The sequence below is a fragment of the Heptranchias perlo genome, chromosome 21, assembly GCF_035084215.1.
Source record: "Heptranchias perlo isolate sHepPer1 chromosome 21, sHepPer1.hap1, whole genome shotgun sequence".
Lineage (NCBI taxonomy): Eukaryota > Metazoa > Chordata > Chondrichthyes > Hexanchiformes > Hexanchidae > Heptranchias > Heptranchias perlo.
In genome coordinates this window covers 910,008-933,829 of record NC_090345.1, presented here as the reverse complement: position 1 = coordinate 933,829, position 23,822 = coordinate 910,008, and the positions used below count along the sequence as shown (strand labels likewise).

General features: G+C 48.8%; 1 protein-coding gene across 1 annotated transcript in view; it reads left to right on the top strand.

Annotated features, from left to right (window-relative positions):
* The window catches only part of rrp12 (ribosomal RNA processing 12 homolog), a 92,749-nt gene that overhangs the window by 63,762 nt on the left and 5,165 nt on the right, over nt 1-23,822 (top strand). The window contains exons 16-25 of the mRNA XM_068002787.1: nt 1,035-1,197; nt 1,766-1,920; nt 11,975-12,042; nt 12,995-13,088; nt 18,277-18,435; nt 18,552-18,632; nt 20,050-20,155; nt 20,820-20,927; nt 21,429-21,586; nt 21,751-21,842. Of these exons, the coding sequence (XP_067858888.1) occupies nt 1,035-1,197; nt 1,766-1,920; nt 11,975-12,042; nt 12,995-13,088; nt 18,277-18,435; nt 18,552-18,632; nt 20,050-20,155; nt 20,820-20,927; nt 21,429-21,586; nt 21,751-21,842 (1,184 nt within the window). The remainder of the gene's footprint in view (nt 1-1,034; nt 1,198-1,765; nt 1,921-11,974; nt 12,043-12,994; nt 13,089-18,276; nt 18,436-18,551; nt 18,633-20,049; nt 20,156-20,819; nt 20,928-21,428; nt 21,587-21,750; nt 21,843-23,822) is intronic.

The window sequence follows — 23,822 nt, the reverse complement described above, 5'->3', positions numbered from 1 at the left end:
CCTCTTTGCCCCTTATATTATTACTATCCCAGTCTATATTAGGATAGTTGAAGTCCCCCGTTATCACTACTCTATGGCTTTTGCACCTCTCTGTAATTTCCCTGTAAATTTGCTCCTCTATATCCTTCCCACTAGTTGGTGGCCTATAAAATACTCCCAGTAGTGTAATGGCACCTCGATTGTTTCTCAACTCTAACCAAATAGATTCTGTCCTTGACCCCTCCAGGACATCCTCTCTCTCCAACACTGCAATATTCTCCTTAATCAATACTGCCAACCCCCCCCCCCCCCCCCACTCCTATCTTTCCTTCCCTATCTTTCCTGAACACCTTGTATCCAGGAATATTTAGTACCCAATTCTGCCCTATTTTGAGCCAGGTCTCCGTTATCGTCACGTCGTATTCCCATGTGATTATTTGTGCTTGCAGCTCACCAACCTTGTTTACCACACTTTGTGCATTCACAAACAGGCACTGCAAACCCGTCTTAGACTTTCTTTCACTCTCTTTTGGTCTGACTGCATCTAATTCCTTACTATTTTTTACTCCAGGGCTACCCTTCCCTCCTGATCCTTTGTAGTGTAGAGGGAGCTTTACTCTGTATCTAACCCGTGCTGTACCTGCCCTGGGAATGTTTGATGGGACAGTGTAGAGGGAGCTTTACTCTGTATCTAACCCGTGCTGTACCTGCCCTGGGAGTGTTTGATGGGACAGTGTAGAGGGAGCTTTACTCTGTATCTAACCCGTGCTGTACCTGCCCTGGGAGTGTTTGATGGGACAGTGTAGAGGGAGCTTTACTCTGTATCTAACCCATGCTGTACCTGCTCTGGGAGTGTTTGATGGGACAGTGTAGAGGGAGCTTTACTCTGTATCTAACCCATGCTGTACCTGCTCTGGGAGTGTTTGATGTGCGACAGCTCTGTCTCGTATACTCACGGTGGATTCGGACTCCAGCAGTGATTTCCCTTTGTGTGTTCCCTATTATCAGGACTTGGGCCATTTACTGGTCTCTTTAACATTTCACTTTTTGTTTAGATTTGGACGATGCTGCCTGGATTCTGCACTAAACCTACAGACACAGCGGTGGCATTTAAAGGTATTGCAAGGACCCTGGGCACGGCCATCAGTGACCGGCCAGACCTCCGTCTAACTATCTGTCGGGCCCTACGGATCCTGCTCAGCAAAGGCTGTGAGATTGGTGAGTGTCAGGCACGGCATTGGAGATTTCACCCCTACAAAAACTCCAGGAGTCCAGAAATGATCCCGATTCGATTCAAATCTGATCCCAATCCTGAACTGATCTCAATCCCGATCTCAATCCAATCCTGATCTGATCTGAATCCAATTCCAACTCCTGTCGACTGGACTTGTGGGGAGAGCTGCAGTGTCCCACCCTCCCATGAACTGGGAGTAGGCTCAAAGTCTGCTGGTTGTGGGATGAGAGAGTCTGGGCAATTCTGACTGGGGAGGGGCTGAGTTAAACTGCACAGTCTGGGTAGGGAGGGGCTGAGTTAAACTGCACAGTCTGGGTGGGGAGGGGCTGAGTTAAACTGCACAGCCTGGGTAGGGAGGGGCTGAGTTAAACTGCACAGTCTGGGTAGGGAGGGGCTGAGTTAAACTGCACAGTCTGGGTGGGGAGGGGCTGAGTTAAACTGCACAGCCTGGGTAGGGAGGGGCTGAGTTAAACTGCACAGTCTGGGTGGGGCTGGGTTTAAGTGTCTTGAGTGGATTTCATCATTGGTGTCATTTGGTTTTAATTCTTCCAGAGACAGACCGGGCTGAAGTGAGTCGATTTGCCAAGAACTTCCTACCAATCCTGTTCAATGTTTACAGCACGGAGCCAGCCAGTGGGGAGAGTGCAGCTTACAGGATGCCTGTACTGGATACGGTCAAAATGTACTTAACCCTGGCTGACCAGCAGGTGAGTCTGCACCGCGATATACAGGCCGCAAAATAATCAGCAATGCTCGTGTGATCAGTCTGCTGGGACAGTCTGCACCGACACAGCAAAACAATCAGCAACACTGAAGTCTATTTGTCCTTTGCTATTATGACTGTAACAGTAATCCATTTGTTGTAAAGCACTTTGGGACATTCTGAGGACCTGTTCACGTGCTATATAAATGCTTACATTTGATAGGATAGACGTAAAGATGATGTTTCCACGGTAGCATAGTGGTTATGTTACTGGGCTAGTAATCCAGAGGCCTGGAATAATAATCCGGAGTCATGAGTTCAAATCCCGCCACGGCAGCTGGGGAATTTAAATTCAATTAATTAAGTTCAATTAAATAAAATCTGGAATTAAAATACTAGTATCAGTAATGGTGGCCATGAAACTACTGGATTGTCGTAAAAACCCATCTGGTTCACTAATGTCCTTTAGGGAAGGAAACCTGCCGTCCTTACCCGGTCTGGCCTATATGTGACTCCAGACCCACAGCAATGTGGTTGATTCTTAATTGCCCTCTGAAATGGCCTAGCAAGCCACTCAGTTGTAAAATCTCACTTTAAAAAAAAGTCATAATAAGATTAAAACCGGACGGACCACCCGGCATCGGACATGACAACAGCAAACCAAGCCCAGTCGACCCTGCGAGGTCCTCCTTACTAATATCTGGGGACTTGTGCCAAAATTGGGAGAGCTGTCCCACAGACGAGTCAAGCAACAGCCTGACATAGCCATACTCACAGAATCATACATTTCAGCCAACGTCCCAGACTCTTCCATCACCATCCCTGTCCCACCGGCAGGACAGACCCACCAGAGGTGGCGGTACAGTGATATACAGTCAGGAGGGAGTGGCCCTGGGAGTCCTCAACATTGACTCTGGACCCCATGAAATCTCATGGCATCAGGTCAAACATGGGCAAGGAAACCTCCTGCTGATTACCACCTACCGTCCTCCCTCAGCTGATGAATCAGTCCTCCTCCATGTTGAGCACCACTTGGAGGAAGCACTGAGGGTAGCAAGGGCACAAAATGTACTCTGGGTGGGGGACTTCAATGTCCATCACCAAGAGTGGCTCGGTAGCAGCACTACTGACCGAGCTGGCCGAGTCCTGAAGGACATAGCTGCTAGACTGGGCCTGCGGCAGGTGGTGAGCGAACCAACACAAGGGAAAAACTTACTTGACCTCGTCCTCACCAATCAACCTGTTGCAGATTCATCTGTCCATGACAGTATTGGTAGGAGTGACCACCGCATGGTCCTCGTGGAGACGAAGTCCCGTCTTCGCACTGAGGACACCATCCAACGTGTTGTGTGGCACTACCACCGTGCTAAATGGGGTAGATTCAGAACAGATCCAGCAGCTCAAAACTGGGCATCCATGAGGCGCTGTGGGCCATCAGCAACAGCAGAAATGTATTCCAGCAGAATCTGTAACCTCATGGCCCGGCATATTCCTCACTCTACCATTACCAACAAGCCAGGGGATCAACCCTGGCTCAATGAGGAGTGTAGAAGAGCATGCCGGAAGCAGCACCAGGCGTACCTAAAAATGAGGTGCCAACCTGGTGAAGATACAGCTCAGGACTACATACATGCTAAACAGCGGAAGCAACATGCTATAGACAGAGCCAAGCGATTCCACAACCAACGGATCAGATCAAAGCTCTGCAGTCCTGCCACATCCAGTCGTGAATGGTGGTGGACAATTAAACAACTAACGGGAGGAGGAGGCTCTGTAAACATCCCCATTCTCAACGATGGCGGAGTCCAGCACCTGAGTGCAAAAGACAAGGCTGAAGCGTTTGCAGCCATCTTCAGCCAGAAATGCCGAGTGGATGATCCATCTCGGCCACCTCCCGATATCCCCACCACCCCACCATCACAGAAGCCAGTCTTCAGCCAATTCGATTCACTCCACGTGATATCAAGAAACGGCTGAGTGCATTGGATACAGCAAAGACTATGGGCCCCGACAACATCCCGGCTGTAGTGCTGAAGGCTTGTGCTCCAGAACTAGCTGCGCCTCTAACCAAGCTGTTCCAGTACAGCGACAACACTGGCATCTACACGACAATGTGGAAAATTGCCCAGGTATGTCCTGTCCACAAAAAGCAGGACAAATCCAATCTGGCCAATTACCGCCCCATCAGTCTACTCTCAATCATCAGCAAAGTGATGGAAGGTGTCGTTGACAGTGCTATCAAGCGGCACTTACTCACCAATAACCTGCTCACCGATGCTCAGTTTGGGTTCCGCCAGGACCACTCGGCTCCAGACCTCATTACAGCCTTGGTCCAAACATGGTCAAAAGAGCTGAATTCCAGAGGTGAGATGAGAGTGACTGCTCTTGACATCAAGGCAGCATTTGACCGAGTGTGGCACCAAGGAGCCCTAGTAAAATTGAAGTCAATGGGAATCGGGGAAAACTCCAGTGGCTGGAGTCATACCTAGCACAAAGGAAGATGGTATTGGTTGTTTGTGGCCAATCATCTCAGCCCCAGGACATTGCTGCAGGAGTTCCTCAGGGCAGTGTCCTAGGCCCAACCATCTTCAGCTGCTTCTTCAATGACCTTCCCTCCATCATAAGGTCAGAAATGGGGATGTTCGCTGATGATTGCACAGCGTTCAGTTCCATTCACAACCCCTCAGATAATGAAGCAGTCCGAGCCCGCATGCAGCAAGACCTGGACAACATCAAGGCTTGGGCTCATAAGTGGCAAGTAACATTCGTGCCAGATAAGTGCCAGGCAATGACCATCTCCAACAAGAGAGAGTCTAACCACCTCCCCATGACATTCAACGGCATTACCATCGCCGAATCCCCCACCATCAACATCCTGGGGGTTACCATTGACCGGAACTTAACTGGACCAGCCATATAAATACTGTGGCCTCAAGAGCAGGCCAGAGGCTGGGTATTCTGCGGCGAGTGACTCACCTCCTGACTCCCCAAAGCCTTTCCACCATCTACAAGGCACAAGTCAGGAGTGTGATGGAATAGTCTCCACTTGCCTGGATGAGTGCAGCTCCAACAACACTCAAGAAGCTCGACACCATCCAGGACAAAGAAGCCCCTTTGATTGGCACCCCATCCACCACCCTAAACATTCACTCCCTTCACCACCGGCGCACTGTGGCTGCAGTGTGTACCATCCACAGGATGCACTGCAGCAACTCGCCAAGGCTTCTTCGACAGCACCTCCCAAACCCGCGATCTCTACCACCTAGAAGGACAAGAGCAGCAGGCACAAGGGAACAACACCACCTGCACGTTCCCCTCCAAGTCACACACCATCCCGACTTGGAAATATATCGCCGTTCCTTCATCGTCGCTGGGTCAAAATCCTGGAACTCCCTTCCTAACAGCACTGTGGGAGAACCTTCACCACACGGACTGCAGCGGTTCTAGAAGGCGGCTCACCACCACCTTCTCAAGGGCAATTAGGGATGGGCAATAAATGCCGGCCTCGCCAGCGACGCCCACATCCCATGAACAAATAAAAAAAAAGAACAAGGGGCCATAAAAATAAGATCGTCGTAAGAACATAAGAAATAGCAGGAGTCGGCCCCTCGATCCTGCTCCGCCATTCAGTCAGATCATGGCTGATCTTCAAGCTCAACTCCACTTTGCTGTTGATCCCCATATCTCTTGATTCCCCTAGATTCCAAAAATCCATCAATCTCAGCCTTGACTATATTCAACAACTCAGCATCCACAGCCCTCTGGGGTAGAGAATTCCAAAGATTCACAATCCTTTGTGTGAAGAAATTTTTCCTCATCTCAGTCTTAAATGGCCGACCCCTTGTCCTGAATCTATGTCTCTCCAGCCAGGGGAAATAACCTCTCCGCATCTACCCTGTCAAGCCCCCTCAGAATCTTATGTTTCAATGAGATCACCTCTCATTCTTCTAAACACCAGAGAGTATAGGCCCATTCTACTTGATCTTTCTTCATAGGACAACCCTCTCATCCCAGGAATCAATCTAGTGAACATAAGAACATAAGAAATTGGAGCAGGAGTAGGCCAATCGGCCCCTCGAGCCTGCTCCGCCATTCAATAAGATCATGGCTGATCTGATCCCAACCACAAATCTAAAGAACACAAGAAGTCGGAGCAGGACCCGGCCACATAGCCCCTGGGCCCTCTCCGCCACCCACAGGGCATTGACCGATCCGAACTCAGCTTCATGTCCAATTTCCTGCCCGCTCCCCATAACCCCTAATTCCCTTTACTTCTAGGAAATTGTCTATTTCTGTTTTAAATTTATCTAATGATGTAGCTTCCACAGCTTCCTGGGGCAGCAAATTCCACAGACCTACCACCCTCTGAGTGAAGAAGTTTCTCCTCATCTCAGTTTTGAAAGAGCAGCCCCTTATTCTAAGATTATGCCCCCTAGTTCTAGTTTCACCCATCTTTGGGAACATCCTTACTGCATCCACCCGATCAAGACCCTTCACAATCTTATATGTTTCAATAAGATCGCCTCTCATTCTTCTGAACTCCAATGAGTAGAGTCCCAATCTACTCAACCTCTCCTCATATGTCCGCCCCCTCATCCCCGGGATTAACCGAGTGAACCTTCTTTGTACTGCCTCGAGAGCAAGTATGTCTTTTCTTAAGTATGGAGACCAAAACTGTATGCAGTATTCCAGGTGCGGTCTCACCAATACCTTATATAACTGCAGCAATACCTCCTTGTTTTTATATTCTATCCCCCCAGCAATAAAAGCCAACATTCCGTTGGCTTTCTTGATCACCTGCTGCACCTGCATACCAACTTTTTGATTTTCTTGCACTAGGACCCCCAGATCCCTTTGTACTGCAGTACTTTCCAGTCTCTCGCCATTAAGAAAATAACTTGCTCTCTGATTTTTCCTGCCAAAGTGCATAACCTCACATTTTCCAATATTGTATTGCATCTGCCAAATCTCCGCCCACTCACCCAGCCTGTCTATATCCCCTTGCAGGTTTTTTATGTCCTCCTCACTCTCTACTTTCCCTCCCATCTTTGTATCATCTGCAAATTTTGATATGTTGCACTCGGTCCCCTCCTCCAAATCGTTAATATAGATTGTAAAGAGTTGGGGGACCCAGCACCGACCCCTGTGGAACACCACTGGTTACTGGTTGCCAGTCTGAAAATGAACCATTTATCCCAACTCTCTGCTTCCTGTTCGATAACCAATCCTCCACCCATGCCAGAATATTACCCCCAATCCTGTGATTTTTTATCTTAAGTAATAATCTTTTATGTGGCACCTTGTCGAATGCCTTCTGGAAGTCTAAATACACTATGTCCACTGGTTCCCCTTTATCCACCCTATACGTTATATCCTCGAAGAACTCAAGCAAATTTGTCAGACATGACTTCCCCTTCATAAAGCCATGCTGACTTTGTCCTATTAAATTATGCTTATCTAAATGTTCCGTTACTGTCTCCTTAATAATAGACTCCAAAATTTTACCCACCACAGATGTTAAGCTAACTGGCCTATAATTTCCAGCCTTCTGCCTACTACCCTTTTTAAATAACGGTGTTACATTAGCAGTTTTCCAATCTGCCGGGACCTCTCCTGAGTCCAGGGAATTTTGGAAAACTATCACCAAAGCATCCACAATCCCTACTGCCACTTCCCTCAAGACCCTAGGATGGAAGCCATCAGGTCCAGGGGATTTATCCGCCTTGAGTCCCATTATTTTACTGAGTACCATCTCTTGAGTGATTTTAATCGTATTTAGCTCCTCCCCCCCGAGAGTCCCCTGTTTGTCCAGTGTTGGGATATTCTTAGTGTCCTCTACTGTAAAGACTGAAACAAAATATTTGTTCAGCATTTTTGCCATCTCCATGTTTCCCACCATTAATTTCCCGGTCTCATCCTCTAAGGGACCTATGTTTGCCTTAGCCACCCTTTTTCTTTTTATATAACTATAGAAACTCTTGCTATCTGTTTTTATATTTTTTGCTAATTTCTTTTCATAATCTAACTTCCCTTTCTTAATCAATCCTTTAGTTACTTTTTGCTGTCTTTTGAAGAATTCCCAATCTTCTATCCTCCCACTAAGTTTGGCTACCTTATATGTCCTTGTTTTTAGTCGGATACTATCCTTGATTTCTTTACTTAGCCACGGGTGGCTGTCATTTCTTTTACACCCTTTTTTCCTCAGTGGAATATATTTATTTTGAAAGTTGTAAAATAACTCCTTAAATGAACACCACTGCTCATGTACCGTCTTACCCTTTAATCTATTTTCCCAGTCCACTTTAATAAATTCCGCTCTCATACCATCATAGTCTCCTTTATTCAAGCTCAGTACGCTTGTTTGAGAATCAACCTTCTCACCCTCTAATTGGATATGGAATTCAACCATGTTGTGGTCGCTCGTTCCAAGGGGATCCTTAACTAGGACATTATTAATTAATCCTGACTCATTACACAGGACCAGGTCCAAGGTTGCCTGCCCCCTTGTAGGATCAGTTACATACTGCTCAAGAAATCCATCCCTGATGCACTCAATGAACTCGTCCTCAAGGCTGCTCTGCCCAATTTGATTTGTCCAGTTAATATGATAATTAAAATCCCCCATAATTATGGCTGTTCCCTTATTACATGCTCCGACTATCTCCTGATTAATACTTCTTCCAGCAGAGTTGCAACTATTAGGAGGCCTATATACTACGCCCACTAATGTTTTTTTTCCCTTATTATTCCTTATCTCCACCCAAACTGTTTCATTATCTTGATGCTTTGTCCCAATATCATTTCTCTGTATTACAGTGATTCCTTCCTTTATTAACATAGCCACCCCACCTCCCCTTCCTTCCTGCCTGTCCTTCCTGATTGTTAAATACCCTGGCATATTTAATTCCCAGTCGTTGTCACCCTGCAGCCATGTTTCTGTAATGGCCACAAGATCATACCCATACGTAGTTATTTGTGCCGTTAACTCGTCCATTTTATTACGAATGCTACGTGCATTCAGATAAAGAACTTTCAAATCTGTTTTGTGACGCTTAGTTCCTGCTTTTTCCTTTTTTAACACTTTACCTATTACTCCATACCTTCTGTCCCTTCCTGTTACGCTTTCCTCTCTCTCCCTGCTCAGGTTCCCAACCCCCTGCCACTTTAGTTTAAACCCTCCCCAACAGCACTAGCAAACACTCCTCCTAGGACAGCGGTCCCGGCCCTTTCATTTCACCGCTTCAAAGACAAGTATATCCTTCCTTAGATAAGGAGACCAAAACTATACACAGTACTCCAGGTGAGGTCTCACCAAAGCCCTGTACAATTGTAGTAAGACTTCCTTACTCTTGTACCCCAACCCCCTTGCAATAAAGGCCAGCATTCCATCTGCTTTCCTAATTGCTTGCTGTACCTGCATGCTAACATTTTGTGTTCCTTGTAGAAGGACACCCAAATCTCTCTGGACACCAACATTTAATAGTTTCTCACCATTTAAAAATATTCTGTTTTTCTATTCTTCCTACCAAAGTGAATAACCTCACATTTCCCCACATTATACTCCATCTGCTACCTTCTTGCCCACTCACCTAACCTGTCAATATCCCTTTGCAGACTCACTGCTTACTTTCCCACCTAGCTTTATCATCAGCAAACTTGGATACATTACACTCGGTCCCTTCATCCAAGTCATTAATATAGATTGTAAATAGCTGAGGCCCAAGCACCGATCCTTGCGGCACCCCACTAGTTACAGCCTGCCAACCTGAGAATGACCCATTTATCCCGACTCTCTGTTTTCTGTCCATTAACCAATCCTCTATCCATGCTAATATATTACACCCAACCCCATGAGCCCTTATCTTGCGTAACAACCTTTTATGTCGTTATGTAATGGAACATCATTAATAAAAGGAAGGGAGGAACTAAAAATAATCACTATCACTAGAGAAAAAGTACTCGGTAAACTAATGGGTCTAAAGGCTGACAAGTCCCCTGGACCTGATGGCTTGCATCCGAGGGTCTTAAAGGAAGTGGCTACAGAGATAGTGGATGCATTGGTTGTAATCTTCCAGAATTCACTCGATTCTGGAAAGGTCCCAGCGGATTGGAAAACCGCAAACGTAACACCCCTGTTCAGGAAGAGAGTGAGACAGAAAGTAGATAACTATAGACCAGTTAGCCTAACATCTGTCATTGTGAAAATGCTAGAATCCATTATGAAGGAAGTAGTAGCAGGACATTTGGAGACTCATAAAACCATGTTGACGCTCCTTGATTGTATTATGAAGGGGAAATCATGTCTGTCAAATTTATTAGAGTCTTTGAGGAAGTAACGGGCAGGGTGGATAAAGGGGAACCAATGGATGCAGTATATTTGGATTTCCAAAAGGCATTCGATAAGGTGCCACATAAAAGTTTACTGCACAAGATAAGAGCTAATGGTGTTGGGGGTAATATACTGGCATGGATAGAGGATTGGCTAACTGACAGAAAACAAAGAGTCGGGATAAAAGGGTCATTTTCAAAATGGCAATCTGTAACCAGTGGGGTGCCACAGGGCTCAGTGCTGGAGCCTCAACTATTTACAATATATATCAATGACTTGGATGAAGGAACAGAGTGTCTTGCGGCCAAATTTGCTGATGATACAAAGTTGGGGGAAAAGCAAGTTGCGATGAGGACATAAAGTGTCTGCAAAGGGATATTGACAGGTTAAGTGAATGGGCAAAAACTTGGCAGATGGAATATAATGTGGGAAAATGTGAAGTCATCCACTTTGGGAGGAAAAATAAAAAAACAATATTATTTGAATGGAGAAATACTACAAAATGCTGCGGTACAGAGGGATCTGGATGTCCTCGTACATGAAACACAAAAAGTCAACATACAGGTGCAGCAGGTAATCCGGAAGGCAAACGGAATATTGGCCTTTATTTCTGGGGGGGATGGAGTATAAAAGCAGGGAAGTCATACTACAACTGTACAGGGTGCTGATGAGACCACACCTGGAGTACTGTGTACAGTTCTGGTGCCCTTATTTAAGGAAGGACATACTTGTCTTGGAGGCAGTTCAGAGAAGGTTCACTGGATTGATTCTGGGTATGGAAGGGTTGTCTTATGAGGAAAGATTGAACAGGTTGGGTCTATACTCATTGGAGTTTAGAAGAATGAGAGGAGATCTTATTGAAACATACAAGATTCTGAGGGGACTCGATAGGGTAGATGCTGAGAGGATGTTACCCCTCATGGGGGAATCTAAAACTAGGGGGCATAGTCTCAGAATAAGGGATCGCCCGTTTAAGACGGAAATGAGGAGGAATTTCTTCTCTCAGAGGGTCGTGAATCTTTGGAATTCTTTACACCAAAAAGCTGTGTCGGCTGAGTCATTGAATACATTCAAGGCTGAGTTAGACAAATTTTTGATCAGCAAGGGAGTCAAAGGATATGGGGAAAGGCGGGAAAGTGGAGTTGAGGTAAAAATCAGATCAACCATGATCTCATTAAATGGTGGAGCAGGCTCGAGGGGCCGAATGGCCTACTCCTGCTCCTATCTCTTATGGTCTCTTATAAATCCAATAAAGAATTCAGGAGAAACTTCTTTACCCAGAGAGTGGTTAGAATGTGGAATTCGCTACCACAAGGAGTAGTTGAGGCAAATAACAAGGAGAAAGGAATAGAAGAACAAGCTGATAGGATGAAATGAAGTAGGGTGGGAGGAGCCTCGTGTGGCGCACAGACACCGGCATGGACCCGTTGGGCCAAATGGCCTGTTTCTGTGATGTACATTCCATGTAATTCCAGTGTGATCAATCCACTCGTACTCCCAGTGTGCACAACCTTCCTGTGTTCAGGCTGTGGGGTCTGTGTCTGGAGGTCAGCTCACACTCACCCTCGCACAGTCTCAGGTCCTGGCTGCACTGACTGAGCTGGGATGCTGGGAATGAGGTGAATTGTGTGTGTCTGTCCCGGGACTGATGCTGTTACAGGAGCTCAGATTAATGTATCCACTTTAATCTATTTATCATGGTTGGTTAATTCCTGCTGATGTTTGACAGCTGGTGTGTGGATTCCTGGACAAGGCCAGTGAGAAACTGAAGAGTTCAGAGGGTTCGCAGTTCACACGGTGAGGAGACCAGCTACAGGGGGCAGGGCCTGTGACATTGGGGGCGCCCCAGGGCGCTGACCAGACAGGGGGGGAGGCCCCCGGGGCACTGACCAGACGGGGGGGAAGGCCCCCGTGGCACTGACCAGACCGGGGTGGGGAGGCCCCCGGGGCACTGACCAGACCGGGGGGGGGGAGGCCCCCGTGGCACTGACCAGACCGGGGGGGGGGAGGCCCCCGGGGCACTGACCAGACCGGGGGGGGAGGCCCCCGGGGCACTGACCACACCGGGGGTGGGGGGACCCCCGGGGCACTGACCACACCGGGGGTGGGGGGGCCCCCGGGGCACTGACCACACCGGGGGTGGGGGGGCCCCCGGGGCACTGACCACACCGGGGGTGGGGGGACCCCCGGGGCACTGACCACACCGGGGGTGGGGGGGCCCCCGGGGCACTGACCACACCGGGGGTGGGGGGGCCCCCGGGGCACTGACCACACCGGGGGTGGGGGGGCCCCCGGGGCACTGACCACACCGGGGGGGGGGTGGGGGGGTTTCCCCGAGGCACTGACCACACCGGGGGTGGGGTGGGGGGGTTTCCCCGAGGCACTGACCACACCGGGGGTGGGGTGGGGGGGTTGCCCCGGGGCACTGACCACACCGGGGGTGGGGTGGGGGGGTTTCCCCGAGGCACTGGCCACACCGGGGTGGGGGTGTCCCGGGGCACATGGGCACCGTGGGGGAAATGTTTTCTGGCTTGTTCCTCTTAAGTGCGGCCAGTGGTTTGATGTCGCGTGTATTTACTGCCATGTTATGTTTGTCAGTCATTGAAGTAAGATTGAAGTATTTGTCACTAAATTAAAATTGAAACAACATTCCTTATAAAGACTTAACATTTAAGAGACGAGGCTAAAATTAATGTATTTCTAGGACTAAAATAACGCTGGTTTATTCTGAACGTCCTGTTTCCTTCAGGCTGTCGGTGATGGATCTGATCGTGGCGATGGCGCCCATTGTCGATGAGCCCAGTATGAGTAACATTTACCAGACCATCCTTCCATTCCTGCAGGTAAGCAGTGACGTTATTGGTCTCCGCTCGAGGGAACCTCAGGCTCCCACTGGTTGTGTTATTTATCCAATGACTAAGAATTGACCACAGCAGTGATCAAGTCCCAAATGTGTTTGAGAAGGTAACCTGCTTGTGAGTCAGAGGATTTCTCTGAACAGGGGTCATTTTTTTTTTATTCGTTCATGGGATGTGGGTGTCGCTGGCGAGGCCGGCATTTATTGCCCATCCCTAATTGCCCTCGAGAAGGTGGTGGTGAGCCGCCTTCGTGAACCGCTGCAGTCCGTGTGGTGAAGGTTCTCCCACAGTGCTGTTAGGAAGGGAGTTCCAAGATTTTGACGCAGCGACGATGAAGGAACGGCGATATATTTCCAAGTCGGGATGGTGTGTGACTTGGAGGGGAACGTGCAGGTGGTGTTGTTCCCTTGTGCCTGCTGCTCGTCTTTCTAGGTGGTAGAGGTCGCGGGTTTGGGAGGTGCTGTCGAAGAAGCCTTGGCGAGTTGCTGCAGTGCATCCTGTGGATGGTACACACTGCAGCCACTGTGCGCCGGTGGTAAAGGGAGTGAATGTTTAGGGTGGTGGATGGGGTGCCAATCAAGCGGGCTGCTTTGTCCTGGATGGTGTCGAGCTTCTTGAGTGTTGTTGGAGCTGCACTCATCCAGGCAAGTGGAGAGTATTCCATCACACTCCTGACTTGTGCCTTGTAAATGGTGGAAAGGCTTTGGGGAGTCAGGAGGTGAGTCACTCGCCGCAGAATACCCAACCTCTGACCTGCTCTTGAGGCCACAGTATTTATATGGCTGGTCCAGTTAAGTTTCTGGTCAGTGGTGACCTCCAGGATGTTGATGGTGGGGGATTCGGTGATGGTAATGCCGTTGAATGTCAAGGGGAGGTGGTTAGACTCTCTCTTGTTGGAGATGGTCATTGCCTGGCACTTTTCTGGCGCGAATGTTACTTGCCACTTATGAGCCCAAGCCTTGATGTTGTCCAGGTCTTGCTGCATGCGGGCACGGCCTACTTCGTTATCTGAGGGGTTGCGAATGGAACTGAACACTGTGCAATCATCAGCGAACATCCCTATTTCTGACCTTATGATGGAGGGAAGGTCATTGATGAAGCAGCTGAAGATGGTTGGGCCTAGGACACTGCCTTGAGGAACTCCTGCAGCAATGTCCTGGGGCTGAGATGATTGGCCTCCAACAACCACTACCATCTTCCTTTGTGCTAGGTATGACTCCAGCCACTGGAGAGTTTTCCCCCTGATTCCCATCGACTTCAATTTTACTAGGGCTCCTTGGTGCCACACTCGGTCAAATGCTGCCTTGATGTCAAGGGCAGTCACTTTCACCTCACCTCTGGAATTCAGCTCTTTTGTCCATGTTTGGACCAAGGCTGTAATGAGGTCTGGAGCCGAGTGGTCCTGGCGGAACCCAAACTGAGCATCGGTGAGCAGGTTATTGGTGAGTAAGTGCCGTTTGATAGCACTGTCGACGACACCTTCCATCACTTTGCAGATGATTGAGAGTAGACTGATGGGGCGGTAATTGGCTGGATTGGATTTGTCCTGCTTTTTGTGGACAGGACATACCTGGGCAATTTTCCACATTGTCGGGTAGATGCCAGTGTTGTAGCTGTACTGGAACAGCTTGGCTCGAGGCGCAGCTAGTTCTGGAGCACAAGTCTTCAGTACTACAGCTGGGATGTTGTCGGGGCCCATAGCCCTTGCTGTATCCATTGCACTCAGCCATTTCTTGATATCACGTGGAGTGAATCGAATTGGCTGAAGACTGGCTTCCGTGATGGTGGGGATATCGGGAGGAGGCCGAGATGGATCATCCACTCAGCACTATCTGACTGAAGATGGTTGCAAACGCTTCAGCCTTGTCTTTTGCATTCACGTGCTGGACTCCGCCATCGTCGAGGATGGGGATGTTCACAGAGCCTCCTCCTCCTGTTAGTTGTTTAATTGTCCACCACCATTCCCGACTGGATGTGGCAGGACTGCAGAGCTTTGATCTGATCCATTGGTTGTGGAATCGCTTAGCTCTGTCTATAGCATGTTGCTTCCGCTGTTTAGCATGCATGTCGTCCTGAGTTGTCGCTTCACCAGGTTGGCACCTCATTTTTAGGTACACCTGGTGCTGCTCCTGGCATGCTCTTCTACACTCCTCATTGAACCAAGGTTGATCCTCTGGCTTGTTGGTAATGGTAGAGTGAGGAATATGCCGGGCCATGAGGTTACAGATTGTGCTGGAATACAATTCTGCTGCTGATGGCCCATAGCGCCTCATGGATGCCCAGTTTTGAGCTGCTGGATCTGTTCTGAATCTATCCCATTTAGCACGGTGGTAATGCCACACAACACGTTGGATGGTGTCCTCAGTGCGAATACGGGACTTCATCTCCACGAGGACTGTGCGGTGGTCACTCCTACCAATACTGTCATGGACAGATGCATCTGCGACAGGTAGATTGGTGAGGATGAGGTCAAGTAAGTTTTTCCCTTGTGTTGGTTCTCTCACCACCTGCCGCAGGCCCAGTCTGGCAGCTATGTCCTTCAGGACTCAGCCAGCTCGGTCAGTAGTGGTGCGACTGAGCCACTCTTGGTGATGGACATTGAAGTCCCCCACCCAGAGTACATTTTGTGCCCTTGCTACCCTCAGTGCTTCCACCAAGTGGTGTTCAACATGGAGGAGGACTGATTCATCAGCTGAGGGAGAGCGTTAGGTGGTAATCAGCAGGAGGTTTCCTTGCCCATGTTTGACCTGATGTCATGAGATTTCATGGAGTCCAGAATCAATGTTGAGGACTCCCAGGGCCACTCCCTCCTGACTGTATATCACTGTACCGCCACCTCTGGTGGGTCTGTCCTGCCGGTGGGACAGGACATACCCAGGGATGGTGATGGAAGAGTCTGGGACGTTGGCTGAAAGGTATGATTCTGTGAGTATGGCTATGTCAGGCTGTTGCTTGACTAGTCTGTGGGACACCTCTCCCAATTTTGGCACAAGTCCCCAGATGTTAGTGAGGAGGACTTTGCAGGGTCGACTGGGCTTGGTTTGCCTTTGTCGTATCCGGTGCCTAGTGGCCTGATGCCGGGTGGTCCGTCCGGTTTTATTCTTATTGTGACTTTTTTTAGCGAGATTTTACAACCGAGTGGCTTGCTAGGCCATTTCAGAGGGCAATTAAGAATCAACCACATTGCTGTGGGTCTGGAGTCACATATAGGCCAGACCGGGTAAGGACGGCAGGCTTCCTTCCCTAAAGGACATTCGTGAACCAGATGGGTTTTTATGACAATCCGGTAGTTTCATGGCCATCATTACTGATACTAGTCTTTTAATTCCAGATTTTATTTAATTAATTGAATTTAAATTCCCCAGCTGCCGTGGCGGGATTTGAACTCATGACTCTGGATTATTAGTCCAGGGCTCTGGGTTACTCGTCCAGTAACATAACCACTATGCTACCGTACCCCGGTACAAAATAGAATTACTGGGAACTCTGACTTATCAACACTGGGGGTGACCGTGGGATTGAGGAGCAGTGGGAAGGGGTTGTTGATACTGGGGTGGGGGTCTCAGGGTCTAGCAGTATTTTAAGAGAGAGGTGTCGGTTTGGGAGAATGGTTTTGGGATCAGGAAGAACAAAGATTTTTAAGTACTGAGAGGAGCTCTTGGGATATGGGAGGTGGGGTCAGTCTCAGAAGGTAAATCCTGGGCTCCTGCAGGACTGAGGAAGGGGGTTTCAGAGCACTGTGGGGGCAGAATCTTGCTGGGATCTGGCAGTGGGGTGGGGGGAGAGCAGGGTCTACCCACCTTGTGTGGAACAGGGGTCTGGGAGAATCAGACTATGTTGCCCTTGACATAGAATCATAGAAATTTGCGGCACAGAAGGCCATTCGGCCCATCGTGTCTGCCGGCCAAGAAAGAGCCATCCAGTCTAATCCCACTTTCCTGCTTTTGGTCCGTAGCCCGTAGATTACGGCACTCAAAGTGCACTTCCAAGCACCTCTTAAATGAGATGAGGGTTCCTGCCTCTTCCAACCTTTCTAACAGTGAGTTCCAGACCCCCACCACCCAATGGGTGAAAAAATTTTCCTCAGCTCCCCTCGAATCCTTCTACCAATTACTTTAAATCTATGCCCCCTGGTTATTGACCCCTCTGCTAGGGGAAATAGGTCCTTCCTATCCACTCTATCTAAGACCCTCATAATTTTATACACCTCAATTAAATCTCCCCACAGCCTCCTCTGTTCCAAAGAAAACAACCCCAGCCTATCCAGTCTTTCCTCATAGCTAAAATTCTCCAGCCCTGGCAACATCCTCGTAAATCTCCTCTGTACCCTCTCTAGTGCAATTATATCCTTCCTGTAATGTGGTGACCAGAACTGTACACAGTACTCAACTGTGGCCTAACCAGTGTTTTATACAGTTCAAGCATAACTTCCCTGCTCTTATAGTCTGTACCTCGGCTAATAAAGGAAAGTATCCCATATGCCTTTTTATCCACCTTATTTACCTGTCTTGCTACCTTCAGGGATGTGTGGACATGCACAGTCTACAGCTTACCTCCTCACTGTCAACCACACGGCCAATTTTTGTATCATCTGCAAACTTCTTAATCATGACCCCTACATTTAAGTCTAAATCATTGATATATATCATAAAAAGCAAGGGACCCAGTACTGAGCCCTGCGGAACCCCACTGGAAACAGCCTTCCAGTCACAAAAATACCCGTCGACCATTACCCTTTGCTTCCTGCCACTGAGCCAATTTTGGATCCAACTTGCCACTTTCCCTTGGATCCCATGGGCTTGTACTTTTTTGACCAGTCTGCCATGTGGGACCTTGTGAAAAGCCTTGCTAAAATCCATGTAGACTACATCAAACATGTTACCCTCATCGACCCTCCTTGTTACCGCCTCAAAAAATTCAATGAAGTTAGTCAGACACGACCTTCCCGTAACAAATCCATGCTGACCGTCCTTGATTAGTCCGTGCCTTTCTAAGTGACAGTTTATCCTGTCCCTCAGAATTGATTCCAATAATTTGCCCACCACCGAGGTTAGGCTGACTGGCCTGTAATTACTCGGTCTATTCCTCGCTGCCTTTTTAAACAACGGTACGACGTTAGCAGACTGGGTCTGTCTCCACGATCTGTCTGTATTATTGCCTCTTTCTGTGCCAGAGCAAAGACCACAGTGTCCAGAAGAAGGCCTATCGAATCCTGGAGGAGATCTGTGGTGGAGAGAAGGAGCCGTGTAAACAATTTGTTCACAAGCAGTTGGAGGAGTTGAAGCCGACACTGCTGGCATCTCTGAAGAGCGCTGCATCTCCTGCAAAGCGAGTAAGTGTGGGGCTGAGTCTCCCGTCTCTGTAAATGGGCCGTTGAGTCAACCAGGGAGTTAAGTGACTGCTCCCTGTGGTGGTTCCATTACTCACTCTTATTTTCTCTCTCTCCAGCCACGGTTGAAGTGTCTGATTCATATTGTCAAGCAGCTGTCTGTGGAACACCAAGAATTCATTGTAGCGCTGGTACCTGAGGTAGGACAGAGTCATTCATCCAAACAACTTGTTTTCCGTTCTAGGACCTGAGCACTAACTTGAGGCTGACATTCCGAGGGAATGCTGCATTGTTTGAGGTGTCATCCTACAGATGAGACGTTAACCTGTTCAGGTGGTTGTAGAAGATCCCATGGGACTATTGGAAGAGCAGGGAGCTCTCCCTGGTGTCCTGCTTCACACTCCTCCCTCAACCATCACCACCAAAAACAGATTGAACTGTCATTGATCTCTGCTGTTTGTGGGAGGTGGCTGCCACATATGCCCACATAACAGTCACTGTACTTAATGGAGTTATTTATGTCTGAAGTACCGGTAACATTTCACAGATATAATTCGGTGCTATAGAAACGGAAAAAACTGGGCCCTGCCGGGCCGTTCCCGTGGGTTCGCACTGTGCCTTCTCCTGGGCCCTGCCGGGCTGTTCCCGTGGGCTCGCACTGTGCCTTTTCCTGGGCCCTGCCGGGCCGTTCCCGTGGGCTCGCACTGTGCCTTTTCCTGGGCCCTGCCAGGCCGTTCCCGTGGGCTCGCACTGTGCCATTTCCTGGGCCCTGCCGGACCGTTCCCGTGGGCTCGCACTGTGCCTTTTCCTGGGCCCTGCCGGGCCGTTCTCGTGGGCTCGCACTGTGCCGTTTCATGGGCCCTGCCGGGCCGTTCCCGTGGGCTCGCACTGTGCCGTTTCCTGGGCCCTGCCGGGCCATTCCCGTGGGCTCGCACTGTGCCATTTCCTGGGCCCTGCCGGGCCGTTCCCGTGGGCTCGCACTGTGCCGGTTCCTGGGCCCTGCCGGGCCGTTCCCGTGGGCTCGCACTGTGCCTTTTCATGGGCCCTGCCGGGCCGTTTCATGGGCCCTGCCGGGCCGTTCCCGTGGGCTCGCACTGTGCCGTTTCCTGGGCCCTGCCGGGCCGTTCCCGTGGGCTCGCACTGTGCCGGTTCCTGGGCCCTGCCGGGCCGTTCCCGTGGGCTCGCACTGTGCCGGTTCCTGGGCCCTGCCGGGCCGTTCCCGTGGGCTCGCACTGTGCCGGTTCCTGGGCCCTGCCGGGCCGTTCCCGTGGGCTCGCACTGTGCCGTTTCCTGGGCCCTGCCGGGCCGTTCCCGTGGGCTCACACTGTGCCGTTTCCTGGGCCCTGCCGGGCCGTTCCCCTGGGCTCGCACTGTGCCGGTTCCTGGGCCCTGCCGGGCCGTTCCCGTGGGCTCGCACTGTGCCATTTCCTCCTATCACTTTGTGTCTTAATGCTGGAATCCAGTCAGTGAGTTACATTAATCAAACAGCAGGTATTTAATGCAGAGTGATATCATTAAAACTGGCACCACTGTACGCAGTCACTGTTTCTCATTGTCTGCAGATTATTGATGTTTGACAATCTGCAGAATTAATTCTGAAACCCTTTTCATCTGAAGGTTATAATCTGCATGAAAGAAGTTTCCATTGGAGCTCGCAGAAATGGCTACGCCTTATTGGTGGAGATTGGACAGGCCTTTTTGCGGTTCTATGAAGACCCACAGGGTGAGTTGCAATCACTAATCACAACCGTCTGAAGTCGCAAATCAGGTCTGCATTGCTTCTAAGATTGTCTGTTGCTGTTGAAATGCTGGTGCCTCCTCACTGGGAGCCCTACAGCAGTGTGAGGGACAGGGACCGGAGGCTCTGGTATTCTGGACCGTGGCGGATGGTGGGGGCTCTGGGGCTCTTGTGGGACTTTCACCGAGCCCTGATGATGCACCGTGCAGCTTTTAGGTGAGACTCTTGGTTTGGATACGGCTGTGTCGGTTTACGGGTCCATTCACTAATGTGGATGCAATTACTGTCGAAATGAAGCATGAAGACTATGATGGACCTCAACCTGATACTGGGGGAGAGAATTTCACTCTGCTTTCCTTGGCACTCTGTTCAGGCCCTGTCACTTGGTGTGATGTCAGTTCAGCTTTGGTCTTGTGGAGTGTGAATTCCTGGGACGTGTTTCTAACATTCCCCTAGGATCAGTGCGAGAGTTTATGCACAGTTAGGAAATGCAGTTCCCTCGGAGTTCTGTGCCCCGTAAATGTGAGGAGCTGAAGGGTTATCTGAAATCACAATCCCTGGGTTTCCTTTCTGAGGAGACTGTGTGAGAGAGAGAAAAACTCATGGTGTATTTATCGGAAATTCTTAACCTCCTGTGTTTGTTTTGCAGAGGCCGTTCACCAGTATTTGGCGCTGATTTACGCTGGGTTAACGGGCTCTGTTACCATGATCAGCTGTACCGTTCTTGCACTCGCTCGACTGGTGTTCGAATTCAAAGGTACAGAACCGAGAAATGTAATTAAGGATTTAACAGAAGCTCTGTCCAATCTATACCAGTCTGATACATCGTTCTGTGTCAGTCAGTGAGAGGATTTTTTGTCAATCCTTTGTTTACAAAGATGTGAAACCGTTACCTGCTTTTGTTTCTGGGGTGATTCTTGACATGCCAGTGTTTTTAATGGAATTGGGTGCTTGCCTCCTGTGCTAACATCCCTGACATCGCAGCCCGATCTTTGTCGCTGGGTGTGTCTCGGGTGCTGTGTGAAACGTTCATTAGTGTGGCTGCTGGGACCCATCTGTCCCTGAAGCAGAAGATGAGAAGGGGTCTTGGATTTTGGTGTGTGAATTGATGGTGAGGGCGGGGGGGTGTTGCTGTGGGTAAGAGATTGGAGACACTGGCTGGGAAATAGAAGGACAGCCACAGCAAGTGGCTATCAGCAACATCTGATGGACCTCTTGCACTCAGGGACTAAAGATTCTGATTCTCTCCCTGCCTCAGATAAGATGGATGTATCCACCATTGAGCAGCTGCTTCAGAACATCTGCCTCCTGCTCCGGTCCACGACACGCGATGTGGTGAAATCAGCCCTCAGTTTTATCAAAGTTGTTCTGTTCATCATGGATACAAGGGTCCTGGCCCAGCTCCTGCAGCTCCTGGTGAGAAGCGCCACTCGAATACTCATTGCCTGTACTAGCCCTGAGTCGCCTCCTGTGGCCGGCCCCTCTTGCTCACCCTCCCTCCTCACTCTCCCCCTTCCTCTCTTCCCCCCCCCCCCCCCCCCATCCTTTGCTGCTCTGAATTCTTGCTCTTTCACTGGCAGATGGAGAGTATTGGCGGCATGCGAGATGATATGAGGCGTCATTTCCGAGTGAAAATGAAGAATATCTTCACAAAATTCTTACGCAAGTTTGGGTGAGTGCAGCAAGGTAACTGTAGGAATAATCTCCCTGCTGGTAAATGGATGATGGGGATGAAGGTTCGCTCCTGAACTACTGAGTGTTTCCACTAATTTCTGCTTTTGTTTCAATAAATCTGTGGGCACCAGAAAAAAGTGCCCATGAAAGTTGCCAGATTGTCATGGAAAACTGGCTGATCCGGGGGTGGGGGGGTTATAGACCACCCCAAACGGGGAGGTGACCATCTGATCCAGTCCGTCCCATACTGTATGTTTAATTTATTCTGGGGATGTGGGCAAGTCTGCTTTTATTATCCATCCCTACTTATCTTGAGAAGGTGGTGGTGGGGAGTTCCAGGATATTGACCCAGTGAGGATGACGGGGTGACAATGTATGTCCAAGTCAGGATGCCGTGTGATTTGGAGGTGCTGGTGTTCCCTTGACAAAGCTGCGTTTGGCCTTCACCATGGTAAAGTTAGATACTGTTGAAGTAACTTTGGTGACTTCCTGCCGTGAGTTCCCTAGATAGTACATACTGCAGGCACAGTGCGTCGGTGCTGGAGGGAGTGGATGTTCAGTCCAGTGATGGGCAGCTATTCAACGTCCTGGATGGTGTCGAGCTTCTTCAATGTTTTGGGGCTGCACTCATTCCAGGAAAGTGGAGAGTATTCCATCACACTCCTGACTTGAGCCTTGTGGAGAGACTTTGAGTGGTCAGGAGGTGAGTCACTCATCACAGGGTGCCCGGTCAGGCTGTTGATGTGCTGGCCCAGTTAAGCTTCTGGTCAGTGGTGACCCAAAGATACTGATTCAGCAGTGGCGATGGGGAGGTGGCTGGGATTTCTCTTTTCTGAGGGTGGTGATCCTGAGAGTTTATCTTGTGTATCCCTTGATGGCTCTATCCCTATCCTGATTTTTCTTTTGCTATTTACATGCCTGTAGATTACTTTATTTCTTTTTATATTCCTTGATAATTTAATCTCATAGTTTCTCTTTGCTTTCCTAATTGTTTTTTTGTCTTTTTTCCTAACCTCTTCGTATTCCCTTTTGTCATCCTCTCCTTTATTGTCTTTGTATTTAGTGTATGCCTTTTTCTTTAGTTTCAATTTTACTTAATCTCTTTATCCATCCATGGTGTTTCATTATTCATGAGTTTGTTCTTGCATTTTAGAGGAATCTATTTCTCCTGAACTCTATTGATCACTGTTTAAGTATTTCCCACTGCTGTACTACCTCTTTGTCAACATTCTTTTCCAGTTTACCTTCCCTTGTTCCATTCTCATCCCCTCAAAATTAGCTTTTTTCCAATCTATTACTTTTGTATTTGTTTTATGTCTTTCTCAATCGTTATTTTAAATCTTATGATGTTGTGATTGGGGTACGGGTGGTGGAATGGGACTAGCTGGATTGCTCTTGCAGAGAGCCAGCAAGGACTCAATGGGCCGAATAGCCTCCTTCTGTGATGTAACTATTCTCTGATTCTATGATTGCTATTGCCCAGATGTTCCGTTTACTTCTCTTATCCGCTCTGCTTCATTTCCCATTACTGGATCCAGCAATGATTCCCCTTTTTTTGGGCTTCTCACATACTGGGTAAGAAAGGAGTCCTGTACACACTGTAAAAACTCCAGTCCCCTTTCTCTACCTCTTCCTACCAGTTTATTGGTGGGTAGTTTAAATCTCCCGTGATTATTATTTGATTTTTTAAATTAATTTCACAGTTTTGCCTACATATTTCTTCATCCACTTCCCTTCCACAATTAGGTGGTCTGCAGAATATCCCTATTAACATGAGTGATCCCTTCTTATCCTTTGCCTCACTCCATATGGATTCTGTTTCTATCCTAATATTACTTTTGTCCCTTTTTTCTGTTGACATTATGTTGTCTGTAATTAGTACAACTACCCCACCTCCCCTTCTTCCTTCTCTATCTTTTCTATATTTGTTACATCCTGCAATATTTAACTGCCAGTCCAGTTCTTTATGGAGCCACGT